This window comes from Meleagris gallopavo, chromosome 13 (assembly GCF_905368555.1).
Source record: "Meleagris gallopavo chromosome 13, MGAL_WU_HG_1.1, whole genome shotgun sequence".
Lineage (NCBI taxonomy): Eukaryota > Metazoa > Chordata > Aves > Galliformes > Phasianidae > Meleagris > Meleagris gallopavo.
Genome location: NC_139416.1, coordinates 6,392,624 through 6,417,687, shown reverse-complemented (window position 1 = coordinate 6,417,687; position 25,064 = coordinate 6,392,624). Strand labels below are relative to the sequence as shown.

At 38.5% G+C, this 25,064-nt stretch overlaps 1 protein-coding gene across 1 annotated transcript in view; it reads left to right on the top strand.

The window, feature by feature from the left end:
• LOC146543474 (uncharacterized) overlaps nucleotides 1-5,274 on the top strand; it is a 38,085-nt gene extending 32,811 nt beyond the window's left edge. Inside the window, exons 5-6 of the mRNA XM_085235001.1 lie at nucleotides 503-594; nucleotides 5,177-5,274. Coding sequence (XP_085091127.1) covers nucleotides 503-594; nucleotides 5,177-5,274 — 190 coding nt within the window. The remainder of the gene's footprint in view (nucleotides 1-502; nucleotides 595-5,176) is intronic.
• The last annotated feature ends 19,790 nt before the right edge of the window (nucleotides 5,275-25,064 follow it).

The following is a 25,064-nucleotide window of genomic DNA, read 5'->3' as shown; positions in this document are numbered from 1 at the left end:
TTACGCTCATCTGCTCTCTTGGTAGTGAGTTTCCCCGCTACTGAAGGGCAGAAGTAAATCTATTCCAGTCATTCCCTTCTGTTGTGATAGCAAAAACTTATCAAGGATGTGTTATGTTAAATACTATGACAGGAACCATTTCAAAGCATCAGACAAGACAGATAATAAAAGGGTAAAACCTGCAAGGAAATAAACCATGCACTACACATGTAAAGAATTCTTTATCATGCTTAGGTAGAATAATCTATTATTGTGATAATTATTTAGTTGCAGAAAGAACCACCAAGTAACAAACTGATTGTACAAACCGCTGCACCAACAGAGCTGATTTTTTTCCAGCTTCTCCAAAGACAGTAGTCTGGTTTTGATTTAACAAGTAATTAATGAATACATAAACCCTGGACAGAACTTTAATCTATCCCAGTGCCAAATAATTAATCATTCATTCCACGTTTAATCCTGTTCTGATAGATGTAATTAATATTTCATCATGGCACTGCAGAGTAGAAGAGTACCTGGGAGCAGAGAAAGGCAGCCTTCTATCTCTCCCCTCATTGCAACTCTGGAGTGAAAGGCACTGTCTACAACTGACAGGTAGGTAATCCAGAATACAGTGTTCCCCTGCAGCTGTAAATTAGGTTTTATCATGGCATACATTGTGATTGTAAAGAGGCTTTTCTTCCTGTGACCTATTATCAACATAGCAAAACAAGATAAAAACCAACAATGAGAAATACATCACCAGAGCATGGTAAACTATCTGACAGCATTTGGGAAACCAGCACTTGCACCAATGTCTTGGTTTATACAATGCCACTGAGCATATGCCAGGGTTGTGAAGAAAGAACAAAGCACATCTAGGTTGTCTGTTTCTGTCCACAGAAAGCAGCACTATGTGCACAAACAAGTGGGTGAAGATTTAAGTAATAATTTTACTGCAGGGAAACTTCAGCATCTCTTCTGAAAACTTTCAGTGTAATAAAGAACCATGTTGATAGGTAGAAAATTAAATTGCAAGAAACACTATGCTGATTTTACAGGGTGTTTCATCTCAGGAACCCACAAATTTCAGCAAAGAGTTCTGTGAAGAAGATTCTACAGCAAACAAATTGCATTGGGATCCTGCTGCACAATTACTCAGAAACAGAGAGGCATCTCTTCACAGTTATCTCCTTGCTCAGCATTCTCCTGTATAGCCACAAATTGTTTTTGCTGAACAAATTTTAACTATACTTACAATTATAATTCCCTCTCATTCAAATGCAGGAGGAAAAAAAACCTACTGCAATTAGTTATCCCAGTTGCCCTGATGAATATTTACAGTCCTTGCAAGAAACCCAGCTTGTGGTGTACGAGTCTCCCAGCGTCACACACTGACACTGAAAGGAGGCTGTAATTTATCCCCTTCCAAAGATCCTATATTATGCTGTTATCTCAGCTGTCATTAATCTAACCCTCTGTTATGTCCCAAATCAGTAAGGAGACAACTTTCTAATGATAGGGGAGTGTCTCTGGCAGAGTAGGACTAAGCAGAGCTACATGAAATCAAGTGATTTTAGTTCAGGGGCCTGCTAGAGCTATTTTATACACATCTCATTTTCACTCTTTGAAACTGCTCATTGTGGTGACTGCTATCTGTAACTTCTAGACAGCTATTCTAGATAATTACGCTGGAAAGCATTTACACATTTACAGAGAATTTTGATTATGGATAATGGTTTTATCAGCTACGATTCATTTCAAAATATTTTGTTTTCCAAATATTCTAAAAATGCACTTAACCTCTTGCTACTCAAACAGAATCTAAAATTGTTATGAACCTGAGTCATTCCCCTTCTCAAAGCACTTTTCAACACTAAAATAAATGTAGAAAGCTTTAAGTACCTAGGAAGTACTAGTTCATACTGTGTTCATAAGAAACTAAACTGGTTAGGAGCATTGGATCATTGAGGCAAGGATCCTGCTTCTGACATTGACCAGCATCAGAATCTTCAAAGGAATAAATTCTTGCCTGCAATATAACCTAAACAGTGTAAGTTTTTACTTTTTGTGTATCTGGAGTGATTCAACAGCTCTTTTGCACCAGAGCCAACTTAACAAATGATTGTATATGCCAAATTTTAAACTTCTGCTTGCAGCAATGGATGATATATACCCTTGCTCCAAAAGTCACACAGCCCTGATGGCCAGCTGCTGCACTGTCACCTCATTTCTGAATCCCACAAGGAAACCTTTTCCATATTCATAAACAGTGCATTCATTTCTAAGACCCTGGAAACCTTCACTGAAGCTCACATTATAATCCAATTGATTCTTTATCTCCTAAGATCAACAAATCCTTAACTCATTGTAGAAAGTGTTGTGCGATGTTTCATATACATGCACACAAACATTATTACATCTTTCCTATTGTACACGAATTTTATTTCCCTTAAGTCATTCATTCTACTTGTTTAAAATGGGAAAGATTATTCATAAACGTGAATCTACCATTCTGTGTTGGATTTGATGAGGCTGTATTATGAAAAACATCTATCTGCTTTGTAAGAAAACTGAATTGAAACAGTAGCCATTGACTAAGGTTATATCCATTCATGCTAATACGACCTTCAATTAGTGAAGCAAACACATTTTGAGATCCAGCCATTTTATCAGGCACTCACTATAGGATGAAGAAATGCTAGTATCCTTGAAAAATTCTACTCCGAGGTGACCTTCTACTTTTCCAGGCTCATTAGGCAAAACAAAAATAATTGTGCCGTTTCTTTCTGGTCTCTCTTCAGAAGGTTTTCAGGACACCTCAAATTACAAATAATGATTTAACCCACAAATTCATGCTAATACATACCAGCTTAGACAGTTAACACATTCATTCCGTGCAGTTCCCCAGAGACACTGGTTTACAGTGTTTTCTTTTACTTAGCAGCAGCTATTGGCATTTAAATAGAAACCACTACAAATCCACTTAGTTCAAGATTTTTGAAAGAGTAAATACCATTGTGGCATCCTTAAATCAGCAAAGAAGAATGCAGTAGTGCCTCTTATTTTCATCCACATTTTCAAGGACTGGTAGTTTTCTCTGAGGTGTCCAAACAACAGCAAAGCTCTTCTGAAAGCCAGACTAACATCAATGCTTAAGTAACTGAATTATGAGAATTTTTATTCATATTCAAAAATATAGTACCTTTGATATGCAAAGAAGTAGAGATACATATTATGCTTCCATTTGTGAGGTCTAATATATTTAAAGAAATTTGTAGCTGCTAAAAAAAGTATTTATCCAAGCCAGAATGAAAAATAACAAGATGATCATTTTGAATTTTCTCTCATTTCTATATGAGCCTTTTCAGCCACATGCTGTATGCTACAAAGTAGTTAGATACAATGCTTATTTATAAACAGTTGTATTCCTGTTCGGTCACCTGAAGAGAATTGAATTAGAGAGAGATGCTTAAGCACCTAAGCTGAAAAAAAATATATACCAATTAGAAATAATAAGGAAGAAATCATTCATCAGAAAGCTGAATACTGGGAAGTAACCATTGGGGTAAGAACAGTGCAGACTTCATGAGACCAAAGAGGATGTTAAGCCATGGTAAGACTCAGTTCTTAAAGACAAGAAACTGGCTGAACAAAGGAGGGCTTTCCCAGGAAAGGTCGAAGAGTTGGGAGGGCTGGAGAGGGATGCCAACGTGTACAGCTGGTATGTGTTGGCACAGCTTGATGAAGTCAGCTGAGGTATAACAGCTGACATTAATTAAACGTTTGGTTGCACAAGCCTAATAGATAGAATGAGATAATGGACTGATACAATTGGATCGTGATGGATTCCCAGTGCAGGAGAAAGAATCTGAAATAAGCTATATTACATACATTAATACTCTCCCATTTAGTTTGCTGACACGCTGCCTTTTTGTTTGCTAAAAAAAAAAAAAAAAAAAAACAACAAAAAAACAGTTTGTTAAAATACCTTTAGTTTCCGTGTTCCCAAATATGTCCTAGTACCTTGTTTCTTTTGAAAATTGTCTGCTCATCTGAAACTATTTCCATTAAATTCCCCTTGTCATCATACATGCATCCACACTTCTCCAGGACTCTCCCAAGTAGGGGAGCATGAAGACATTTGTGGGCCTTCCAGCATACTGTTACAGCCCTGGTAACGCTCACAGCCAGTGAGATTCCAAGGACGGAGAGCTTTCTCTCATGAATCACATAAAAAGAGCTCTAAATCAAACTTTAAGCTGGGAAAGGGCAGTTAGGCTCTTAAATCACCATGTGCTCTGAAGCTTTGAAGAGGTTTCCATAACTTCGGGAAGCAAATGTTTGCACTGCTTCCATAAAATCTCTTTCAGCCAGGGGATCAGGCTGGACATTAAAACCAGACTCTACGACTGGCTCTACTGAAATTTAGCTCCCTAAATACTGCTGTGACCACAAGACTGGTGTTTTTCACATTTCTGAGTGGAAGTTCTTGACATTTACCGTTTTCCTTTCCTAAACTATACGAACTGCACTAGCGGAGAGCAGGGGTCTGTGGGAGCGTTCTGTATCTCCTTCCCATGCCCCGCTGCCAGAGCGCAGCTCGCGTCGCTGCTGCAGCACCAGCCCCACCTGCTGCCCCGCGCCGGCAGCTGCAGCCGCGGCCAGGGCCAGGGCCAGGGGCAGGCCGCAGGCAGCGAGCCGGCAGCGCGCTCGCAGAGCTCCTGCTCCTTGTGTGGGTCAGCAGTATTTACGTGACCTTTTCCTGGACGGCAGTGCTAGAAACTCGACTTTCTCTACATTAGTGGAAAGGAATAAAACCAATACAGGAAAAAGGCTCTGATATGAGTGTGGGTAAGTGCAGTCGTTAAGGTGAACGACGGAAGCCGTCGAGCAGCCCCACAGCAGCTCTGCTGAGTTTCTCGGGGAGATGGCAGACATAGTGGACTGAAACAGCTCATTCACAGGAGTACAGCTGCATTTCCTAGAACGCTGTTTCTAAATCGTACCTTTGGAGCAAAGGAACATCTTTTTTTTTCCCCGAGATCATCTTCTGTTGATCTGCCAACAAAAAGTTTATTTGCAACCAATTAAAATACGTATATACACTGTTGACTTCATGCCCACGCACACTTTGCTCACAACTTGCAGGAATGTGTGTCAGCTTTTCTTAAAAGGGGTTTTCTTTCTTTCACAACTGCTTTGACAGAAGACCTTCTGATGTCCCACAGACCACAGCCTGAGAAACAGCCTGGCAGCCAGGCTATAAGGATACCTCGTTTATCAGTTGTTTGATTCATTGGATTCAGGCTGATTCCTGGCTTCACGGCTTTTTGATTTAACTTCAGTTTCTAGCATCTGTAGTGGATTCTTTTATGTACAATCACCTAAAACCATGTCTTGTACACAGGAACAGAAGCAGTGATTTGATAGTGTGGTGTTCGTTTTGGCAATGTACTTTATCAAAGATGTATTTTGCCTGCAGCAAAATGAGCTGTCAGCTGTTACAATGAACTGTCACATATTCACATTTTAATATGAAAAATAATTATGCCTCTGTTTCTATTAAACAGGTACCTATTCTTCAGGCTGGAAATCAGAACTGCTTTCACAGGGTATCCAGCTCGCTACTGAAATGATTAAATGGGTCGAGTGTAACACTGTAAATATGATCAAGGCAAAAAGCCAGTCAATAAAACTGGCGGTTTTATCCTAATAAAACAGGAAGGCCTCTGCCATTTCTCTGTGGCAGCTAGTTAATTGTTCAGCTGTACACAACTACTTCAGGACATCTGGCCACTTAACCAATGAGTCCAAGGTCCGAAATGCCAGATGACCCATAAGTGAAATAATGAGTGGTCTGACTCATTTATAGTGAAGTCCCTGCATGCAGCTCTGACATCAGTGGTCAAAACTAAATTAACATGACTGCAAGAGCTGGTCTTACTATATCCCCAACACCTGCCTTAAGATACAGCTGGGTACACCAAGAGCAGCAGTGGTCCCAGCTGGGACTCAGACACAAAAGTCACAGCCAAGATAGCGTGGCTGCCTACTGCTCTGCTCTGCAACAAGGTTGTGGCTTACCTGTATCCTAATTTAGGATGAAGAATGAGTTCAAAAAGTATGACAAACATACGGTGCAGTCAACACTTGGTACTGCCTCTGTGTAAAATCAAAATTCTTTGCTTCAGTCATCCCAAAAGCAGCTTCAGCCCAGGCTGAAACATCAATGAAGCTATACAACTAACCCAGCCATCTCCTCCCCCTGCAAACCCTTCTGTGAGACCTCAGGTAGTCCAGAAATCACCTTGCTTTATCAAACACACAAAACTAACTTTTGTTGCTATAGTTCAGGGCTTAAAAATAGACTTGATGTATGGATTTTCTGTTTTATAGGCAGAGCTAAGGTTCAATATATTGATTTGAGCTGTAAGGCTTACTTCATTCAGGGTGCAATCAAAGCATGTGGATTTCTACAACCTCAGGTGCACAGTTTTGATCAGACTGGGGGTACAGAAGTTGTGAGACAAGCCTGCATGAGCACGTTAGTGGGCAATGCTGACATATCTGCATGCTTTCATTCCTACTATGATCCCATGTCTTGTGCTTTTAGTGAATTAATTTCCTCCAGGATAGCTCTAGAGAGCAGTTAAGAGATACCTTCTAATGAGGTAACTGCCCTCACTGCCATTTTATCAAGACTTAACGTCACTCCTTCCTGTGTGGTGAGCTTAACGCAGATATCTTCGTTATCTCACAAGAATGGCAGTGATGGACTTGGAAGGCCAAGAAGCTTTGGTGATTCTCCTTCCCTGCCTGTACTGTCAGTGTCAATTACAAGGAGGCTAGGCTAATGCATACACTTTACTGGAGAAGTGATAGGAAGTTGTTACCAGCTTATCTGTTTCATTATAGTTGTAAGTTGTCACACAGCAGCTGCAGGAACCCTCAGACTACAGAGGGCTTCCAAAATACAGGAATGAAGCATTAACCCATCACACACAGAAGGAAAATAAGATAAGAACACAACAAGTCAGGGCTAGAAATAGGACAAGACACCAAATATCCCTCTTTTCAAGGTGAATTTCTCCTTCTACTGAAATGGACAACCATCCATCACCTACCATTTTGCTTATGCTTGTTCAGTTGCAGAAAAATCTATCTGAAGAAGTGAAACAGCACCTCCAAGAAATGAGATAGCTGTTAAGTGAGAACACTGGATTCATACAGGCTTCATGGCAAATGCCTTAGGACTGATCTGTTCAACCTGAAATGGAAAACAATTCTGCTTTTTTTTCCTTCCCACAGGGCATAAGTCTTCCCTGTCTCTCTGTTGTGCTAGTGAAAGCAAATTTAACCAGAAACAGAATCCATTTACAAATATTTTGATAGATTGAGGCAGCTGCTCAGGAAAAAAGAAAGATTAAACACATGCAGTTAAGATATAGTGTCACACGAACAGCTGTTGCAGAGACCCATAGCCTATGTGGGCTTCATTTTATTTATGCCTTTTAAAGATTATGTGTTTTTTTCTGTAAAATAGAAATAAAGTGAACACTATTTTTGTTGGTAATAAATTAAAGAAAAATCTCAGATAATTAATCCTCCAAAATGCACAGTCTTGACTTTTTTTTCACTTGTTTTGGCAGGAAGACAGACATGCAGAATGTACTAGCACTGCTTTTGTATATACTCACATCTCATTCTGTAGATCCGGTTGGCAACTCCTTCTGAGGCTCTCAGTTTCTGACTGGAACAGGTCATTATGTGTGTACCTCAATCCATCACTTCCAAAGCATTCTGTGAAGAAATTGCCATTAGAAGCCAGTGTAGTGAAACCAACTATCTTCTATCTAAAAGCATGACTTGCATTTTTGTACCACATCTCATTTTTTTTATTCGTAACATTACCTATCTATCTGTATAGTTACTTTCTGTAGCAGCAGAGATCGTGCTGTATCTATTTTTACTGCACCAATTACTGCTATTTTAAGACTGAATAGAAATGTCTACAGATAAAGATTAGCTGAAAGTTCCCGATGCTTTCCCTTGCAACTGTCATTAGAACCTTACAATTATAAAAGCCCATACCTATAGCAGTTATAATTGATTATGTTTCAAATTCTGGACACCTGAACAGTGCAGTACTCATAATGTTTCAAATACCAGGATCGGTCTACAAACAAAGGGCAACAGATTTCAGATGCAGCTGTTGCACTGAGTGACACAAACGGACAAATTGCTTCTTCATAAATGCCACTATTTACTATATCTCTCTTGTCCAGGCTCCATAGTGAGTAATCACTATCAGCACAAAATTGTGATGCTTTACTGCATACACACATTATATTTTCTTACCTTTACAGAACTTGAGATACATATTTTGACACACAAATGCACATGCTTAATCCATCACTCAAAAAGAAAACGTAAGTGAAGAAAAATAACTCTATGTATGTATGTATTACTGAGAGTTCAAATAATCTTCTTTTCATGTGATAAGACCACAGCACACAGGGAAAAACAAGCTAGTTCAATAGGATCACAACTTAAACAGAAAAAGCAGGGTGCTCAGATTACAACAGTGAAATAGTTGTGCATGGTCAGAGCTGCATTTCATGTGAGCAGTTCTGTGGGACACAACAGGAGAACAAGAAGGCTATCTCATAGCCCTTCACCTGTTGACACCTGCCTGGTGGCAGCTGGAATGGGGCAGGACAAAGTAGGATCCTGCAGTGCTGAACAGGCTGCTCGTCTTCAGACAATCAGTACTACAGGATGTCTGCTCTTTTGAATGTAAGAAGCAATGCAGCAGTCAGCATGAGTCCATAAAGAATTTAGTGGTGAAGAATTTAGGCTAGCTTGAAGGCAAATCTCACAAGACTAACAGTGCCAAGAGTTTTTAAAGAGTAAGCTTTCTGGCCCCTGACAAAAATCTGATAATAAAAATAACCTATAAATGCCCTATTCAAATGTATAAGACGCCTCTTAATGTCTGTTGTTCTCCAAGAGCTTCTCTTGTCAAATTCTACTTTGCAGCTAATGAAAAAAAATATCTCCAGTGTTTCATAATGACAGGACACAGTTAGTTTACCGCTTCTGAGGATTAAGGAGGCCTTGAACACAGCAACGTTTGTTGTTTGCCACATCAGAAAATAAATGCCAAACCACTTCATTCAGGGTCTTCCATTCATCAATCTCTTAAAAAAAAAAAAAGAAAAGAAAAAGAAAAAGAAAAAAAAAAGGAGAAAAACATCAGGACTAGAAATAACACTATGTGGAACAACATTCTCAGCTCTAGTGCCAGCTCACTGGGGAGCTGCTGCTTGTGAAGCAGTGTTACCATCATGCATAGTTCAGGGACTATTTAGCCTATGTTTTCTTCTACTTTGAAAGTTTAGTGGAGAGCAGCTAAGCTCATCTTTAAGAAATCTGTTCGTAGGGTTGGCCACTGACAGCTAGATTATCTCTTTGTATTATTTTTCTTTTGAAATTTTGTCATTTGATAACATAATGCACTTTGCATTTGCTGAGGTCAGTGGGAGTCTGACCTCCGATTAAAAAGCTTTTTTTGCTTGGAGTCAAAAGACAAAAAGCACCTACAGTTTCATACGGGACTGTAGGAAAACATCTCACAGCATGGACAAGAAAGAGAACAACTCCTAACTATGTAGGCAGGACCCTGCCACAACATCAGTACTTACAGGGCTCTGGTGCATTGTGGGGATCAGACATGCTCAGAGCAGCTAGCCTGTGAATTGCAAGGCCATAGTTCACTATCCAGTCTCTTAAAGGGAAGATACTGTGACTTCTAGTCTTACTGAAACAGTTGCAAAATTATTTTTTTATAAAGACATTTTTCTGAGCTGTAGAAATAGTTTTGTGTCACTTTCTTTAGAAATATTAAGTGGGTACTTTTACTACAGAACTTCCATGTCATAAAATATTTTCAAACTTTACAAAGAACCTTATACTGTTGCTAATTAAGATGAAAAGTTTTAGGAGATTCAGAGAAAAAAACCCAAACACCTTTACTCATAAAACTTGATGACAACACCTAATGTGTTAGAGAGAATAGTGATTACACTACTGTACTATAATACTTGATATATAGTCTCTTGGCTCTCCTCTGCTGTGTTTTGTATAACCCATGAAGCCAACAAAGCAGAGATAAAGAAATAACTCAAAAGTTGGACTCACATGATTCATATTTCAATAAAGAAGAATTAAAATAGATAATGGTTCTCAGACAAACAAGAGAAACACTGTATTTCTTGTAATATTCCAGCTGTGACCTCCTTAGAACTTCATTATATTGCAGATCCATTCTCTCCAATTAGTCCATACATTAACTGTTCAGATTCACTTGATTTCAATTTATGAAATATCTCTTCAGCACTAGAATAATGTATTTTATGTGTTAGATGGGTATTGAAAAAGTTACATTCATAAATTAGATGCTTCAGGATCAAAAAGTATTCCAGTGAGTTTGCAAATACCTTAGTGCAGAATCACCAGTCCCCTGCAGGCTTTTGCTGCGACAGGGCAGATCCTGTCAGTGAAACAGGATTTCTACATCTTTCAACTCTTTTCACTGTTACTGACTATTAAGCATTTTGAAATTCCTGTAACTATCTCTCCTTCTGCTCACTCTGCGGGAGGCTCAGAAGGAGGTTCTTAACTACCTCTATTTTTTTCTTCTCTTTTTTCCTTTTTTTTTTTTTTTTAACAAAGAGTCGTGTTACCAGTTCTAATCTAATTAGAAAACTTTACATGAATGGTGATTCACATCCACCTCAAGCAGACTACAATTTTTTTGTTTCATTTTCCATCAATGTCTTTTCAGCTTTGTTGTGACAAATAGACAACTTGTGAAAGATCAATCAAACATACTTGTATTGTTGTTATTTTGATAGAATATACCTACAAATATACAAATTACTTTTTCTGGAAAAAGAACATATTTGAGGGCAGATCACAAGACAGAACCACAATTGGAACAGTGACATTTTTATGAAATCCAAAGAAGCAAAGAGTGCTGTTGATTCTCATAAGTCTCACTGACTTCATTTGCAGAGCCCTCTCAACCCATGGGTCTCTTTATTCTTTTTGGATACCTTCCTTGGGAGTTCGGGCACAGCTGTTCCAGAACAAATGACTCCAAGCACCTTGAGACAACTAAGTGGTGGCAAACTTCCAAACACATACAGGATTTTTTAAAAGCACACAAATGGAGCCATTTTCCATTGCCCTAAACCTAGCATAGTATTTCACATAAGGGCAAAGCAGACTGAAAATGAAATCAGGATCAGAACAATGATGTGTTAATGTTATGTTCTTTGTATCAGTCTAAATACTTTTAAGAGAAGAGAAAAGCCTTCCCATAAACAAATACATTTTTTTCCTATCTATTGAATTGCAGGAGAAAAGAGAAAAATGGATGGCAAAAAAACGGATTTGAAAAACATTATGACATTCCTGATATAAGTCATCTAATGAATATTTGAGAATCTCTACCTTTTACTAGAGACCCATGTTCTCAGCAAGCTTGAATAGTTGTCCTTAACCTTCTCCTTATCTGAGAACAGCAAAGCGACCTCATTGAAAATTTCTTTCCATGCACTATTTTCATCTGCATCCTCCTAAACTCATCTCTCTCAACTGCAAAGAAACAAAGAAACTGAAGAATTGCTTTAATGAGCGGGTGAAAAACAAAATGCAACCACTTTATCTATACAACACACTAACAGCAATCACATGATAAAGACCTTTGTTTCTATGAACACACAGAATTGCTTGGTGACAGAAGCAGCATATTGCCAAAGCTGTGATGGCACTGACAGCCTTGTGTGGGGCACAAAAGCACAAATGCTTTTCCTATGAGAGACCTTGACAGTACTGCTCAGGAGCCTACAGCTTTGAGTACCATGAGAAACAGCTTGCTGCTTTTCTGTGTAGCAAAAATATTCATGGCTACCAGCTGCTGCTTCAGCACTTGCCAAAGGTATCAGCCTCACTGTTTAGGCAAGATGCTGGAAGTGCCACAGTAAACTGTTCAATTGCCTTTCCGAGCTGATTTTGGCTGAATACATAAAAAACATAACTGTGTTTAAACAAGTCAGTTTTGATGCAGAATCATTGGCCTGGCTACACATCTCTTATTTCTCCCGTGTTTAGCACAACAGAGAAGGTTACACTTTAGGTAGTTCACTGTCTAAAACATTTATGTGACTTGATGACAGGACTGAGCTGAACGTTAATTGTTCAAGATGTACTCATCCACTCATAGTAAACACTAAAAGCTGATTATAAGTAAATATTTGTAATGCTGAGAAAGCAAGTGTGGATAATTTTTCTTCAGCAATGGTGTTTTCTTTGTGAACGGGAGTGAGCCGTCTCCTCGTGGACAGGCTGGGTCCTGCTCCTACCTAGCTCCATGTGTGGAACTGTAAAGAACCCTTCCACTTTTCTGAATCATTCACATCACTGATGTACTTGTAGTCCCCTAGGGGCTCTGGTACTGCTGAATACAGATCCACACAGTTGTTGTGGTCTTTGATTTACGTACCTCTGCATATAGGTGCTTGGTTCAAAGAAGAATTCAGGAAGCCAAATAACGGATGACAAAATCAGTTAGGAAGCTATGTCAACATGCTGGTGTGTTCATATCTAACTGCCTGAAACACAGATCTTAACTTTCTTTACTAGTTATTCTATCTTGCACATTCATGCTGAGAAAAAAATTACGCTCACCGGCATCTGTGTTTAAAGGCAACTCTGCACATACAGCTGTGACTCCATGACACAGAAGGGAAGTAGCAAGGACTTCTGATGTCGTAGAGAGAAATGGGCCCTCATAGTCCATTTCCATCTGCAGTTCTATTTGAGGTTCAGAATCCTTTGTCCTGCAGATAACCAAGAAAAGAGCAGCAAATGAGAAAGAAATTACGTGTCACAACAAAGAAGAAGATTCTGTCCTCAAAGTTCAGATTAGAACCCAACTTTGCTCAAAGTTAAGTGACATTCAGCTCTAGAGTATCCTTCAAGGACAAATCTGGGAAAGAGAGAATAAAAGATTTCATTCTGTGTCTCCACTGCATGAAAAATCTCTTCAACACACAATGTGAAAAGCTTTATATTTTAGAAATCTATCGACCAGGCCTAGTGAGCATTGAAGTTAACAGAAAGCCTCCCACAGGTTTTACTGGGCTTTGGTTTAGGTGATGTGTTTTAATTCTTTTTTTTTCATATGATAGTAAATTACAGAAGTTGTGCTTGCTCTGTTTCCCTCCACGCTGCAGGCAGCATACACAGAAGCATTTCTCCATCTTCCTCAGTGTTTGTGTTTGATGGGGGCTCCAGTAAACCCTCCTGGATGCTACTGCTCAGAAGGATTTAATGAATCCTAGAATCACCAAGGATCATGGAAAAGACTGGTCTTTATCCCTCGTAGCATTTTAAAATAGCATTTATGTAAAGAATTTATGCCAAATTGGTGTTATGTTTTGTGTGAGAATGTAGGAGCAATAACAATAATAACCAGAGAGCAAAGCTTATTTAAACACTAAGGCAGGCAGGTAATGCTACTCATAGTCAAGAGAAGTGAAAATATAATACCGAATCATCATCATCTCTCATACTATCATTTTCACAGTTAAAATTCAGACACAAAAAAAGCCATTTTTTTCCTGACTTTATCACAACAGAAATTATAAACACGAAGTGTGATATTTAATGTTTTTTATTTTAGTGAATATCAGAACAAATAAATACCAGCAGTGTGCAACAATCCAGCCCCAACCTTTCCAACCTTCTTTGTAATACCCTAGGGGCTAGGACTCTTAAATGTATGTAATCAAATACTTTAAAGGCCAAAACCCAAAGCTTTGGTGATTAAATACCCCCGTTATCCCTGGGAGAAGCATTCAACATATGCTTCCACCATGGCATTATAGATTAATTTTATTTCATCACATCCGTAGCATGTTTTATTACTTCTAAGCAGCATTCCCTAATGTATACAATTGCCAGACAGAGTCTCTGAAAATGAGAACTGATATTTGGTGGGAAGAGATGTCAGAAAGACCATTTACTGTTTTAAAATGCAGTAGATGGATGACCAGTGAACTCATCCATTCCAAGGCAATTTTCTTGCTTTACTACTGAAAGGTTTCATCCCCTTGGATAAGACGTTCACTGAAAGAAATGGAGGTAGTTCTTCATGATGATGCATTAGAAAAACTTTTTTTTTTTTTCTTTAAATATTTGGGCATTAACAGTTTTCTAAATCAGAGAAAATCAAAGTTCTTCCCTCTGTCATAGTTTCTGGGAGGAGGCAGAGGCAATTCATTTGTTTTCTTGCTGTCAAAAACTTTAGTATGATTAAAACATAAAAACAAGTTTAGAATAGTCCTAGAAAGCATGTCCAGTCTCATTAGCATTAGAAACACTGTTCAGATCACACATATTTAAGAGTCCTTATGCAGCTCTTTCCAATCAGGCTTTCAGTGATCTTTTGTCAGCATCATGGGACATGCTACTATTTCTATTCCATGCTTTGACCATTTTCAAAACCCTCTTGCCAAGTCTCTGTTGCTTTAAATTCATCCCTACCCAACTGCTCAACCAAATGCTGTCTACTCTTTCCTGCTCCATCTCATCTGCCACTGTATCCACACTTCTTCCTCCTGCTTAGGGCTGTTGCCACAGCTGTTCATACAGCCAAAGAGAAGCATCACTGAATTTTGCAAAAGAATGTGAAGCCCCTTGGTTTGTAAAGAGACCCTCCACATCATTTCTTTTCCACCACCTCCACTCTAGGCTTTCTAAATGGGAGGGGGGATCTGGGCAAGCATGCAGGCAGAAACTTGAGCAAAGCAGCCCTTTCATGTAAATAAAACTTCCAGATTCTTGTTTATAAATCACATAAGCTAGTATAACTATATAAAGCAACTATAAATTGCTTTATGATAAAGCAATTGGATAGAATTTAGAGAAATTCTGAACAATGCTTTAGAAAACAGAAGCTAATTAACCCTGTACCATATGTAATTGCTGTCTCAATATTAATGTGTTATTCACACACCATGGCAGCAGAAAGTAGTACATATATATATTTTTTAAAAAATTATCATATTAGGTGTTCTCATAAATCTAGATTATTAGGCTACCTAGTTAGTGGCATGGTTTATATCCCCTAAAAGTCTGAGCATCTGCTAGGTACTTGTGGATTTATTCACAGGCTACCACAATGAGGCAGTAGTAAGTTGCGGTAAATGCGCTATTTACAGCATAAATGATGCTGAAGTGCTAATTAGTGCTAATTTGACTTGGCCCATTTTGGACCTCTGACAGTAACAGCTCTTCGAAAGCAAGCAGATCTGGCATACCTAAGGAAAAATTCTACCTCTCTATTTCTCTATCTGTTATGATATTTTTAATGCAAGATGCAAAGAAATTTAAAATACTTGTTTTCCTAAAGTGTTAGCCAAGGACAGTTGCTACTGCAGAGTTACTTCTGAAAGAAAACATTAAATGCGTTTGTCTTAACTAGGATTATTAGAAGTGTTAGAGAAGAAAGAAGCTGGGGATGAAATACGTCACTGAATATTGGTTCATCTGTTAAGTTATGTACTCATCTGAAAGTTCATTTTAAAAAAAAAAAAAAACCCTTCAACCTCCCCCCCCAAAAAAAACAACATAAAACATCTTTTTTTTTTTTTTTTTTTTTTTTTCTTTAAGATAAGCAGAAGCTGTTTCCTAAAGAGAGAGTCAGCAACAGAAGAAGCCAATTTCTCAGCTTTCATTGTCTGCCTTTGGGGCCCTGATAACTGTAGACAACTGTATTTTCCTCCATTTTCACTAGATAAATCAGGCTAGTGAAGAAGCTTAGAGATTCAGTAGGTTCATCCTTTGAGAAATATGATGCAGTAAACTTTCTTGATCAGAAATATTTTTCTAGTAGGACAAGCAACATAATTAGGTTCCTTACAAAAGAGAACTTTGAAACTACACTTTGCCTCCAAATACTTGTCGTTTGACCTAGAAGGCAGTAAGTGAAAAACTCTGAACAAATAAATAAATAAAAAAAAGCTGACACACTTTTCTGGGCATTAAAGCTTTCATGTGTTAACAGAAGGTTTGATTCTCACTGCCTTTGATAACTGTAGAATGACAGGCAAAGTAAAGCACTACTCAGAGAATGAGCATTTCAGAATGTATCCTGTGGAACCATTACTCAAAAGAGGAGAGTAACTGCTTCAGCAATCTCTCAGATGAGTGGAATACTGGGCAAAGACTGATGGATATTTTCTATAAATTATACTCTAATAATAATAATAATGATATATTGTAATGCTTAATTTAAATACTTAAGTAATCCAATTTCATGTTTATCAGTTACATTTGTGCTTTGTCTTTTCTTATAGAATAAGGAATAAGCAAAATATTAGATATTTCTGGTAACTACTCAACTGAGGAAATTACTGCTACTAAAAAATGAGCAGTTCCAGCACCTTTAAGGGAGAGCTAACAAAAAAAAAAAAAAAAATCACAAGAAGATGCCTGACAACTTCTGATGTTAAAAGCAGGAAAAAAAAAAGCTGTGGATTAAAAGCCTGCAGATCCTACAGTTGGGAAGATAAGTATACAGTAAATGAAAGCAGAAGTAATTTAAAAGAATATGGAACAAAATTAAGAATTACATAAGGCTGCTACTTTGCTCTCAACGACACCAAAATACTGCGAAATTTTTTTCATTGATATATTTGAAGTGAAGCAAATTTTTGAAGTTTTGATTTTAAGTTTGTAGAAGTGAAGATTCAGGTACAGCAAACATGGTTGATCACAAGCACCTGAGAGCAACAGAAAGGCAACATACTTTAGAAAACTTTCACAAAACGGCCTGATATTGTCTATTTATAATATTTCTCATCGTATACTGGCGTTAGAAGCCTTCTTGTGCAAAGTAACATTGCAGTACTTCTGAAAGTCCCCATTTAGCACCAAAAGAAAAAGGGTGATTTTAATTTGCAAAGCTCCTGTTGTGACTGTTAGTAGCACAGGGGCACTGCAACCCTCTCAGCAGCAGGGGGCTCTTGGAAGTGAGAAACTTGTTCACTGACTTCCCAGGAAAAACATTCTAAAGGTGCTCTCTACACAAAGATTGTTAAGGGTGTTTGTCCCTGCACTGCAACCAAGGCACTTTCAGATCGGAGCTGGACCACATGCACTGGATCAGTTTCTGATCATCAAAAAAAATCATTTGCTTTGCACTACTTCAATGAACAGAGCCATTCCGTGTGCATCAGAGCTCATACACTTTTGTTTTAACCAGATAATTCAGAGAACTACTACTTTTAACAAGGGCTAAAATTTTCTTCATGTAAAGAACCTACATTTGCAACATTAAACAACTTTACTGGGGAGCTATTTGTGCCAAGAAAGATAAGTCTCAATATCCTTTCTGCTTTTCCCCACCAGGGCTATTCTTTAGTAGGTAACATCTATTTCCAGCATTTCCAGCACAGAACAGCACAGCTACTGCATAACTGTGCAAACCACATACGCTGACAAAGCTGAATGCAGCGTGAGTTAGACAAGTAGTTGTCAAAGATGATCAAGAACTAAGGGCAGCTTAATTCAGACAAATCAAATATTGCTTTAAAAACATCCCAACTGAAAACAAAAGTTTAGAATAGGCAGACATCATTCATAAAGAGAAACTGTTGGACTTGGGGGATATTTTGTTAAAGGAATTTTAAAAGAGGCAATAAACTTAGTTAGGCATGAGAATATAATTTTTCAAGTAGAAGCAGAGCAGAAAATCAGGCCCATCATGTGCAGCAATCCATTTACATCTGTGACCAGCAGTTTTCATGCATGTTTTTTGTTTTTTTTTGTTTGCTTGTTTTTTGTTATTCAAACTATGATTATAGTTGTAATGCATTTAGGGTAAAATTTAATACTCTGGATAATAGTTCAAGCATGATCTAGAAACTGATAATCCTAGTTTGTTGAGGTGTTACATGTTACATCTCTTAGTGGATGAATTCCTCTACAGTCAAGCATCACCCTTTGTTCACACAGCTCCATATTGATTAGCCCTGAAAACTGGGTACTTTTAGTACAGAAGAAATGGCATTTCTAGACATAAAACCCTGGCACTGTTTCAGACAGGAATTATTTTCTTAAAAAGTCTTTGAATTCCTATTAAGTGCAGGTGGTTTTTATTGTTGTTGTTGTTTCTGCAGAATATTAAATAGATACAAGGATGTGTTTCACTCCTGTTGCAACTGTAAACCTATAGCAGAAATTGTTTTCCATTGACATGTTCAAAGAGAGTTTTGCTTCAGTAAGTATTAAAGAATTGGTTCTTAATAGGCCCACAACAGAATTAACTGAATAAAGATTTCTGATGCAAAACATATTCTCAAAATTTCTAATAATAGGCTCATGCACTACCAAAGTTCCACCTAGAACAAAAGAGTTACTCTGTGCATTCCAGCAGCAAGGCACCAGCAGCACAAGCTGGGGGCTAAACATACTTACTTACACTGGGGAAAAAAAGATCTTAACAGAATAAAAATATTGTTAAATAATTTTAAGCTAAACATCTTGTGCTTGGATTTTTAAAGAGCTAAGAGTGTGTCAGATGGGGGATAATCCATCGTGATACAATTAAAGTGCAGCTTGAAGATGACCTGCCTCCGCATCTCACCCACTAGAGCAACTTTTATTTTAAGCTGTCCCCTCTGTTTGCTTCTCAAATGGTTTTGAAGGAGGAAAGCCACAAGTTCTTGACAGTGCTATTAAGGCAAGTAACGTGTGCTTTCTGCTCTCTTTTCCTCATATCAGTAGCCTGTCTTGTCTCTAAAATACACGGGACAAACAGTTTTGGTGCTCTCTTCTCATGGAAGTACCTGCAACTGCACCCCCACAAATACAAGTATTTGGTCTCCACAAAATGATGCACCAGGTCTGTCCACATTGTGAGGCAAACTGAAACAACACTGCTGTGTTAGCATAATCCTAAACCAGTTCTCTCATAACGAGTTGGGTGAGCGTGATATTAAGTTGTGGCAAGCTGACCGTGGCTACATGGTCAGCTTAAACAAGTCTTAGGCAGATTTTACACAATTGAGAGTGTGTTCAAGAGACCCTGGAGACCTACTTATACAGAGTAACGAATATGTGGAAGTAGGATATACAGAGAAAAAGCTAACTGCAAAATCTTTCTTTTTGATCTCAAGTGTAGAAACACACTACGCCAGCCCATGTTTTCAGCTGAAGCTAAATAGTTAGTCCATAGCTTTGGTAATCATAGAATATCCTGAGCTGGAAGAGACCCATAAGAATCATCAAATGCATAGGCCTGATTTACTAATACACATAAGAATATCTTAGTATGGTCATTATCTACAATATGAGATTACTCTACAAGAAAAGACTAGCAGATTTTAATGAGAGGTTGGAATGTTCTTCCAATACTGGAAGACAATACTGGTACCAGGTAGAAATTAAAGTCCTGAGTTTTGATCCATTTCTCTGCTCTGACTCTCATTTGCTATGTCTTTTTGGGCAGATGTCTCATACACTGTCCACTTCCTTTCTTCTTTCCTAGTTTGCTTACTCATATTAGCAGATCCACGAATCAGAAATGTTTTCTCTAACACAATTGTACTCTCTTTTATCTAGGACCTGAAGATCACCTCAGATACACAGTGAGATGGAGGAGCAGAGACTATAATGGAAGCTGCTGATTGAACAAATAATAAAATGTCAAAAGTTGTAAATACAGTCAGTTAATGAAGAAAACTCCTCCCAAACAGTCACATATACAGGAATGTATAAAATATCTTTCACGTCATTAGAAGAGTTCTCATTCAGATAACTTCGGAGGAGTGGAGTGGGGAAGAAGACCTCCAGAAGCCCCTTAAAATCTTAACTATACTGTGATTCTGTAACTGTCACAGTATCATACACACTTGTTAAGCTTAAACGGATCATCTCCCAGTCAGTTCAGAGAATTTTCTTTTAGCTCCATGTGTAATTCTTTAAATAATTACACATGCAATAAATTAGTGAAAAATCAAAGAAACTGCCTGCACTTAGACTACCAGCTTAATTTGGCATGCTCTGTTGCACGCTTCTAAATGCTCAAAGTCTTTCAGGCCCTGCTTAAACCAACAGCCTCCTCACTGTGCAAATAGTCTTTATTAAAAAAAATAGCAAATTAAATTTGGCACTTAGTGAGGTGTGAAATTCTTAAGCTGTTTTGTTTTTTAAAAAAAAGGGAGAGAGAGAGAAAAAGAGAGAGAGAGATTGGGGTCTGCTACTGTCTTGCCTCCAGGAACATGTTTCTGTCTGGAAAGTGAAACTCACCAACAATCATCAAGTTAGGTGGGAAACAAATGCTGTTATAAATCCTCCCTGCTCTCTCTAGAAGCCATAGTAAGTTTTTTAAATTGTTATTTTAAAATCCTCTCGTTATGTGGCATGCACTGATTAAACTGAGCTGTTTCTGCTTGTCTTCTTCCTTGAGCAGAGTCAGTTTTCTCAGGTGCTTCAGCTGACTTTCTTTTTATGGATAAACATGGAAAGGGATAGAAGTCTCATTCATGACATGGTAACACAGTGTAACTTGGAAATATAAATGTGCAGAATCTGTTTTGTTTTGCTTAAAATAAAAAAAAAATAAAGTGCAGTATGAAAACTGAAATGATTAAAACTTATTTGTCATCAAATCTAACAAAAATATTTAATATCGTGAACATTTAAACAGCTTCATATGTGAAGCAGGATCATTTTCAGGGCAGAAGTTTTTAGATTGTTTTGAACTGCATTGATTAACATTTCAAATCTATGTGAATCTCCCTAGAGCTAATGGGATCAGCTCTCTGTCTGTACAACGTTTTCTACTTACAGGAGATAAGGATCTGAGGACCAGACGTTGGTTGGCATGTCCATATCTGAAGGAGCTTAACAGTGCAGTATCACTTAAATAATGAAGCACCCATCTGGAAGAAGTTTGCGCAAGGACAGTTCAGCCTGAAAATTAAGTCAGAAGTTTACAGGGCAAGGCACAGAACCAACTGATATATCTTGGGGACTGTTTTGCATGTACAAAGTCTTTCTTTTACAATAATTTTCTATTTTGTAAATATAGAAGGGAGCACAGCTATTCCTGTCCTCAGACATGTTTTCTGAAACATTTCATTACTTAATGCACATCTATTCTAAAATATATATTTTTAAGAAAGGTAAGCACACTACAATACAGTGCAAAGTAAAATTTATACGTATCTTTTCACAGAAGATCTGCTTCACTACTATGCTTTGCAGATTATTTGTTAGTCTTAACAAAGAGAGAATAATCCCACAAAGCTAGCAAAACTAGTTAAGGATTAAGTTCAGAAAATATATTTAGTGCTTTTAGTAATTTTCACAGAATGACAATAGCTGTTCAGAACAAACTTCGGTATACATTAATCATAATGTATATTATGTAGCATAATACATACCTTTATCATCTTGCTTTTCAGAAAATATGACAACCTTGATGGGAAGAAATTCAAGCTGAAATCTTATAATTAAAAAACAGACATTTTTACAAACTCAGGCTAACACAGAAATGAGACAAACATACTGAACCATCATTTTTATCACTCAATAAATGATATTGTGGTCTACAGTTTGAAAAAGGAACAATAACTTTTCTCGTTCTAACAATTATACAGAATAGACTTTCTTCTGCAGCTATCCACATCCCAACTCAGAGCTTTAACTGCAGTAATATTTGCCTCTGAGTCTTTGGTGTTTAAAAAAGGCATTCAAACTCTCAAACACTTTTTGCAATTTAGCTTATTCTCTATTATTTGAACATTTCAACTTCAACACTGTTTTGTTGCTGCTTTAGTGGTTTTTTTCCTATTCCTTTGGGCAATCATTGATTTTCCATTAATACTTCTGACAGAGCACGAACCAGCTGTTATATTTCATGAAGTGATAAGAAAGGAGTGCTCACCCTCACATGGATGCACATACAAACACTGAACTATCAGCAGGAGAACTGCTCTCTCTCCCCCATTCTTTTCTCCTTCTAGTTTGTTCATTTTTGAAGGGACAATGTTAAGTAGCTACCCAAGGGAAGGGGTCAGAAAACATCTTCCCAAGTTGGCTGTACTTAGGTTCCTTCTCTGATGGTCCTCAATTGCCATACTAGCAGATATCAGAGCTTGATTGCTTAGCTCTTCTGAATGGTGCTGGCTCTTTGCACAGAGTGGCCTAGTGCCTTAGTCACCACAAATCATGCTGTCTAGCTTGCTGTTTCTTGGCATCCATTTTCTAGGGCTTTGTCCTGGAGTGATAGAATATTCAGAGAAAAATTCTAACAGGTACACAAGTGTACAGAGTAACTGGTACAGTGTACAGATAAGTGTACAGATAAGTGTACACTGTACAGGTATGTTATCATGGTTTTCTATATCTATTCCATATCATGACACCATGCATGGGACTGATGGAACTGTGACAGCTGCTAAGTGAGAACCACAGGAAAACTACAGGAACTATAGTTACCCGAATGCTCCAATCTTTCCTAAGTGGTTTCCAGGAATCACAGAATGGCCTGGGTTGAAAAGGACCACAATGATCATCTAGTTTCAAACCCCCTGCTGTGTGCAGGGTCACCAGTGACCAGACCAGGCTGCCCAGAGCCACATCCAGCCTGGCCTTGCATGCCTCCAGGGATGGGGCATCCACATCATCCTTGGGCAACCTGTTCCAGTGCATCACCACCCTCTGTGTGAAAAACTTCCTCCTAATATCTAACCTAAACCTTCCCTGTCTCAGTTTAAAACCATTCCCCCTTGTCCTATCACTATCCACTCTCGTAAACAGCCGTTCCCCCTCCTGTTTAAATGCTCCCTTCAAGTATTGGAAGGCCACAATGAGGTCTCTCTGCAGCCTTCTCTTCTCCAAGCTAAACAAGCCCAGTTCCCTCAACCTTTCCTCAAAGGAGAGGTACTCCAGCTCTCTGAAGGAAGGAGAGGCAAAGTGAGTTAATGACAGAACGATACCCCTTTTTGACTCCACCTGCCAAGCCTTGCAGAACAGTTAGGAGACATTTCCTTTCCCATTTCTTTGATTTATTAATCTTGATTTCTTTTGTATTGTATTATATCACATTATTTTACCTTTTCTAGTAAATTATTTTTATCTCAGTCAAGCTCGTCTTTCTCACTTCTCCACCAGCTTCTCATGAGAGGAGGGCCGATTCTCCCATCACATGACAAAAGACTCTCAATCTACCACATGCGTACACATAAGTCTACCCAGAAATCAGAAACAAGATAAATATTCACCTTTCTTGGCTTCTCCCATTATTCTCATATTACTATCACATGAGAATGGTCAGCTTCTTTTAGGCCCAGTATACTGAAATATGAAGGTAACATCTGAATGTTTCATTACAGCTAAAGGTCTTTTTGATGAGCTACCCAGATTCTTTTAAAAATATTCTTCATTTTATGAGCTAGTAATTTGTTTTTTTTTTTAAAGAAGAAAGCATATTCGATATGATAGTACAATTCCCCTGCAGAGACGAGTAACACCCCACAACTCAAACATCATTTTCTGAATCACAATCTGAAAGTGTCTCATCACTGTGTGCTTGGTTGTTTATCTCAGAGTATGCACAGAGAACTATTCAAGGTGCTTTTTCTCCTGTGGGGCTCAAGAGCATTCTATATGGCTTACCACCAAATAGATGTTACTTATTCAACATGTTACCATGGAGAGGAGCCACTTCACGCTTTGCTCACGTTGCACTCCTTCACTTGTTTTTCTACCTTGAAAGCAAGGACATTGTATTCTTCTATACGTGGAAAGCATGAAGCACATTCACTTCAGCATCACTTCTGCTGCACTGTTCAGAGCAGCAAGCATCTACTGTCAGATCAGTTTGTACTAACATTTGTGTTCCTTCTTGCCTCTAACTTGGTCAGTCACTGAATAAAACTGTTATTCTGCTTTCTCAACAAACAACCTCTATCGGCGAGTTTATTGACTTACGTCTTTTCTCATAGCAAAGCAATAAAAACAGCTAAAAAATCACAGCCCCTTTTGGTGCCCCTTTTGAAAAGAGGTGACACAATACATAGATTCAGGCATTCACACAAAGGTCCAGCAGCAGTCCCACTTCTGAGCACGGGAAGCTCTGTGATGGCTTCACAGCCCTGGGGTCTTCCCTCTTCGCAGAGGCAGCTGGGGGCTAGAAACTTCAGGAGAGAAAAGATCACTTCAATGGGGATGGAAGCTGAGCTCCTAGCCTAACTACCTCTACTGCACTGTGGAAATACATTATTTCAGAGAGGGGTCCTGGGGATCTGAGGGCTTCAGGTGCTCCCAGGTGGCCTTCAGTTCTCATTCAGACTCCAGGTGGCTGCCCTCACCTCATCTCATCCTGCCATATACACTTTTGCTAATAGACAATGAGGTTCCCTGAGATGTATGTGTTAACACTCCAACTGAGCTGGAGCTCACTACCCTAATCCTGTTTCAAGCTACCATCAATCTGCATCCCATCAGGTAAATATTCAGGACTTTTACTCTAGCTGCTAGAGTTCAAACTAATAATGGCTGTCAAAGAACCCAGAAGTACAAGATCCATATGCCCCAGGATCAATCATAGAATGTCAATTTCCTAACACAGTTCCAGCCCCACAGAACTGTAAGAATGACCGTATTTATTTATTTTATCTTGCTTGAAAGATCAACTTCATTGTAGAAATGAATACCCTATAAAAGTAATTAGTTTGTGGACCTTGGACAGGCTTCACAGAACGACCAGCGACCTGAAACTGAAAATCAAGGGGTTTTACATGTTCCTTACCTTTTAAGGCTTCTGGACAGTGAACAAGAACACTACTTGGGCTGCCTTATCCTTACTGTCCATGTGAAAACCCCTAGGACAAAGTCTCAGATCTGCTGAGTTACATGCTGGCAGCCACAGAGCAGCAGAACAGACAAACTCCTCTTGTCTGCAGCGACACCAGAAAACTGCAGTAGTGCCACGTGGATCC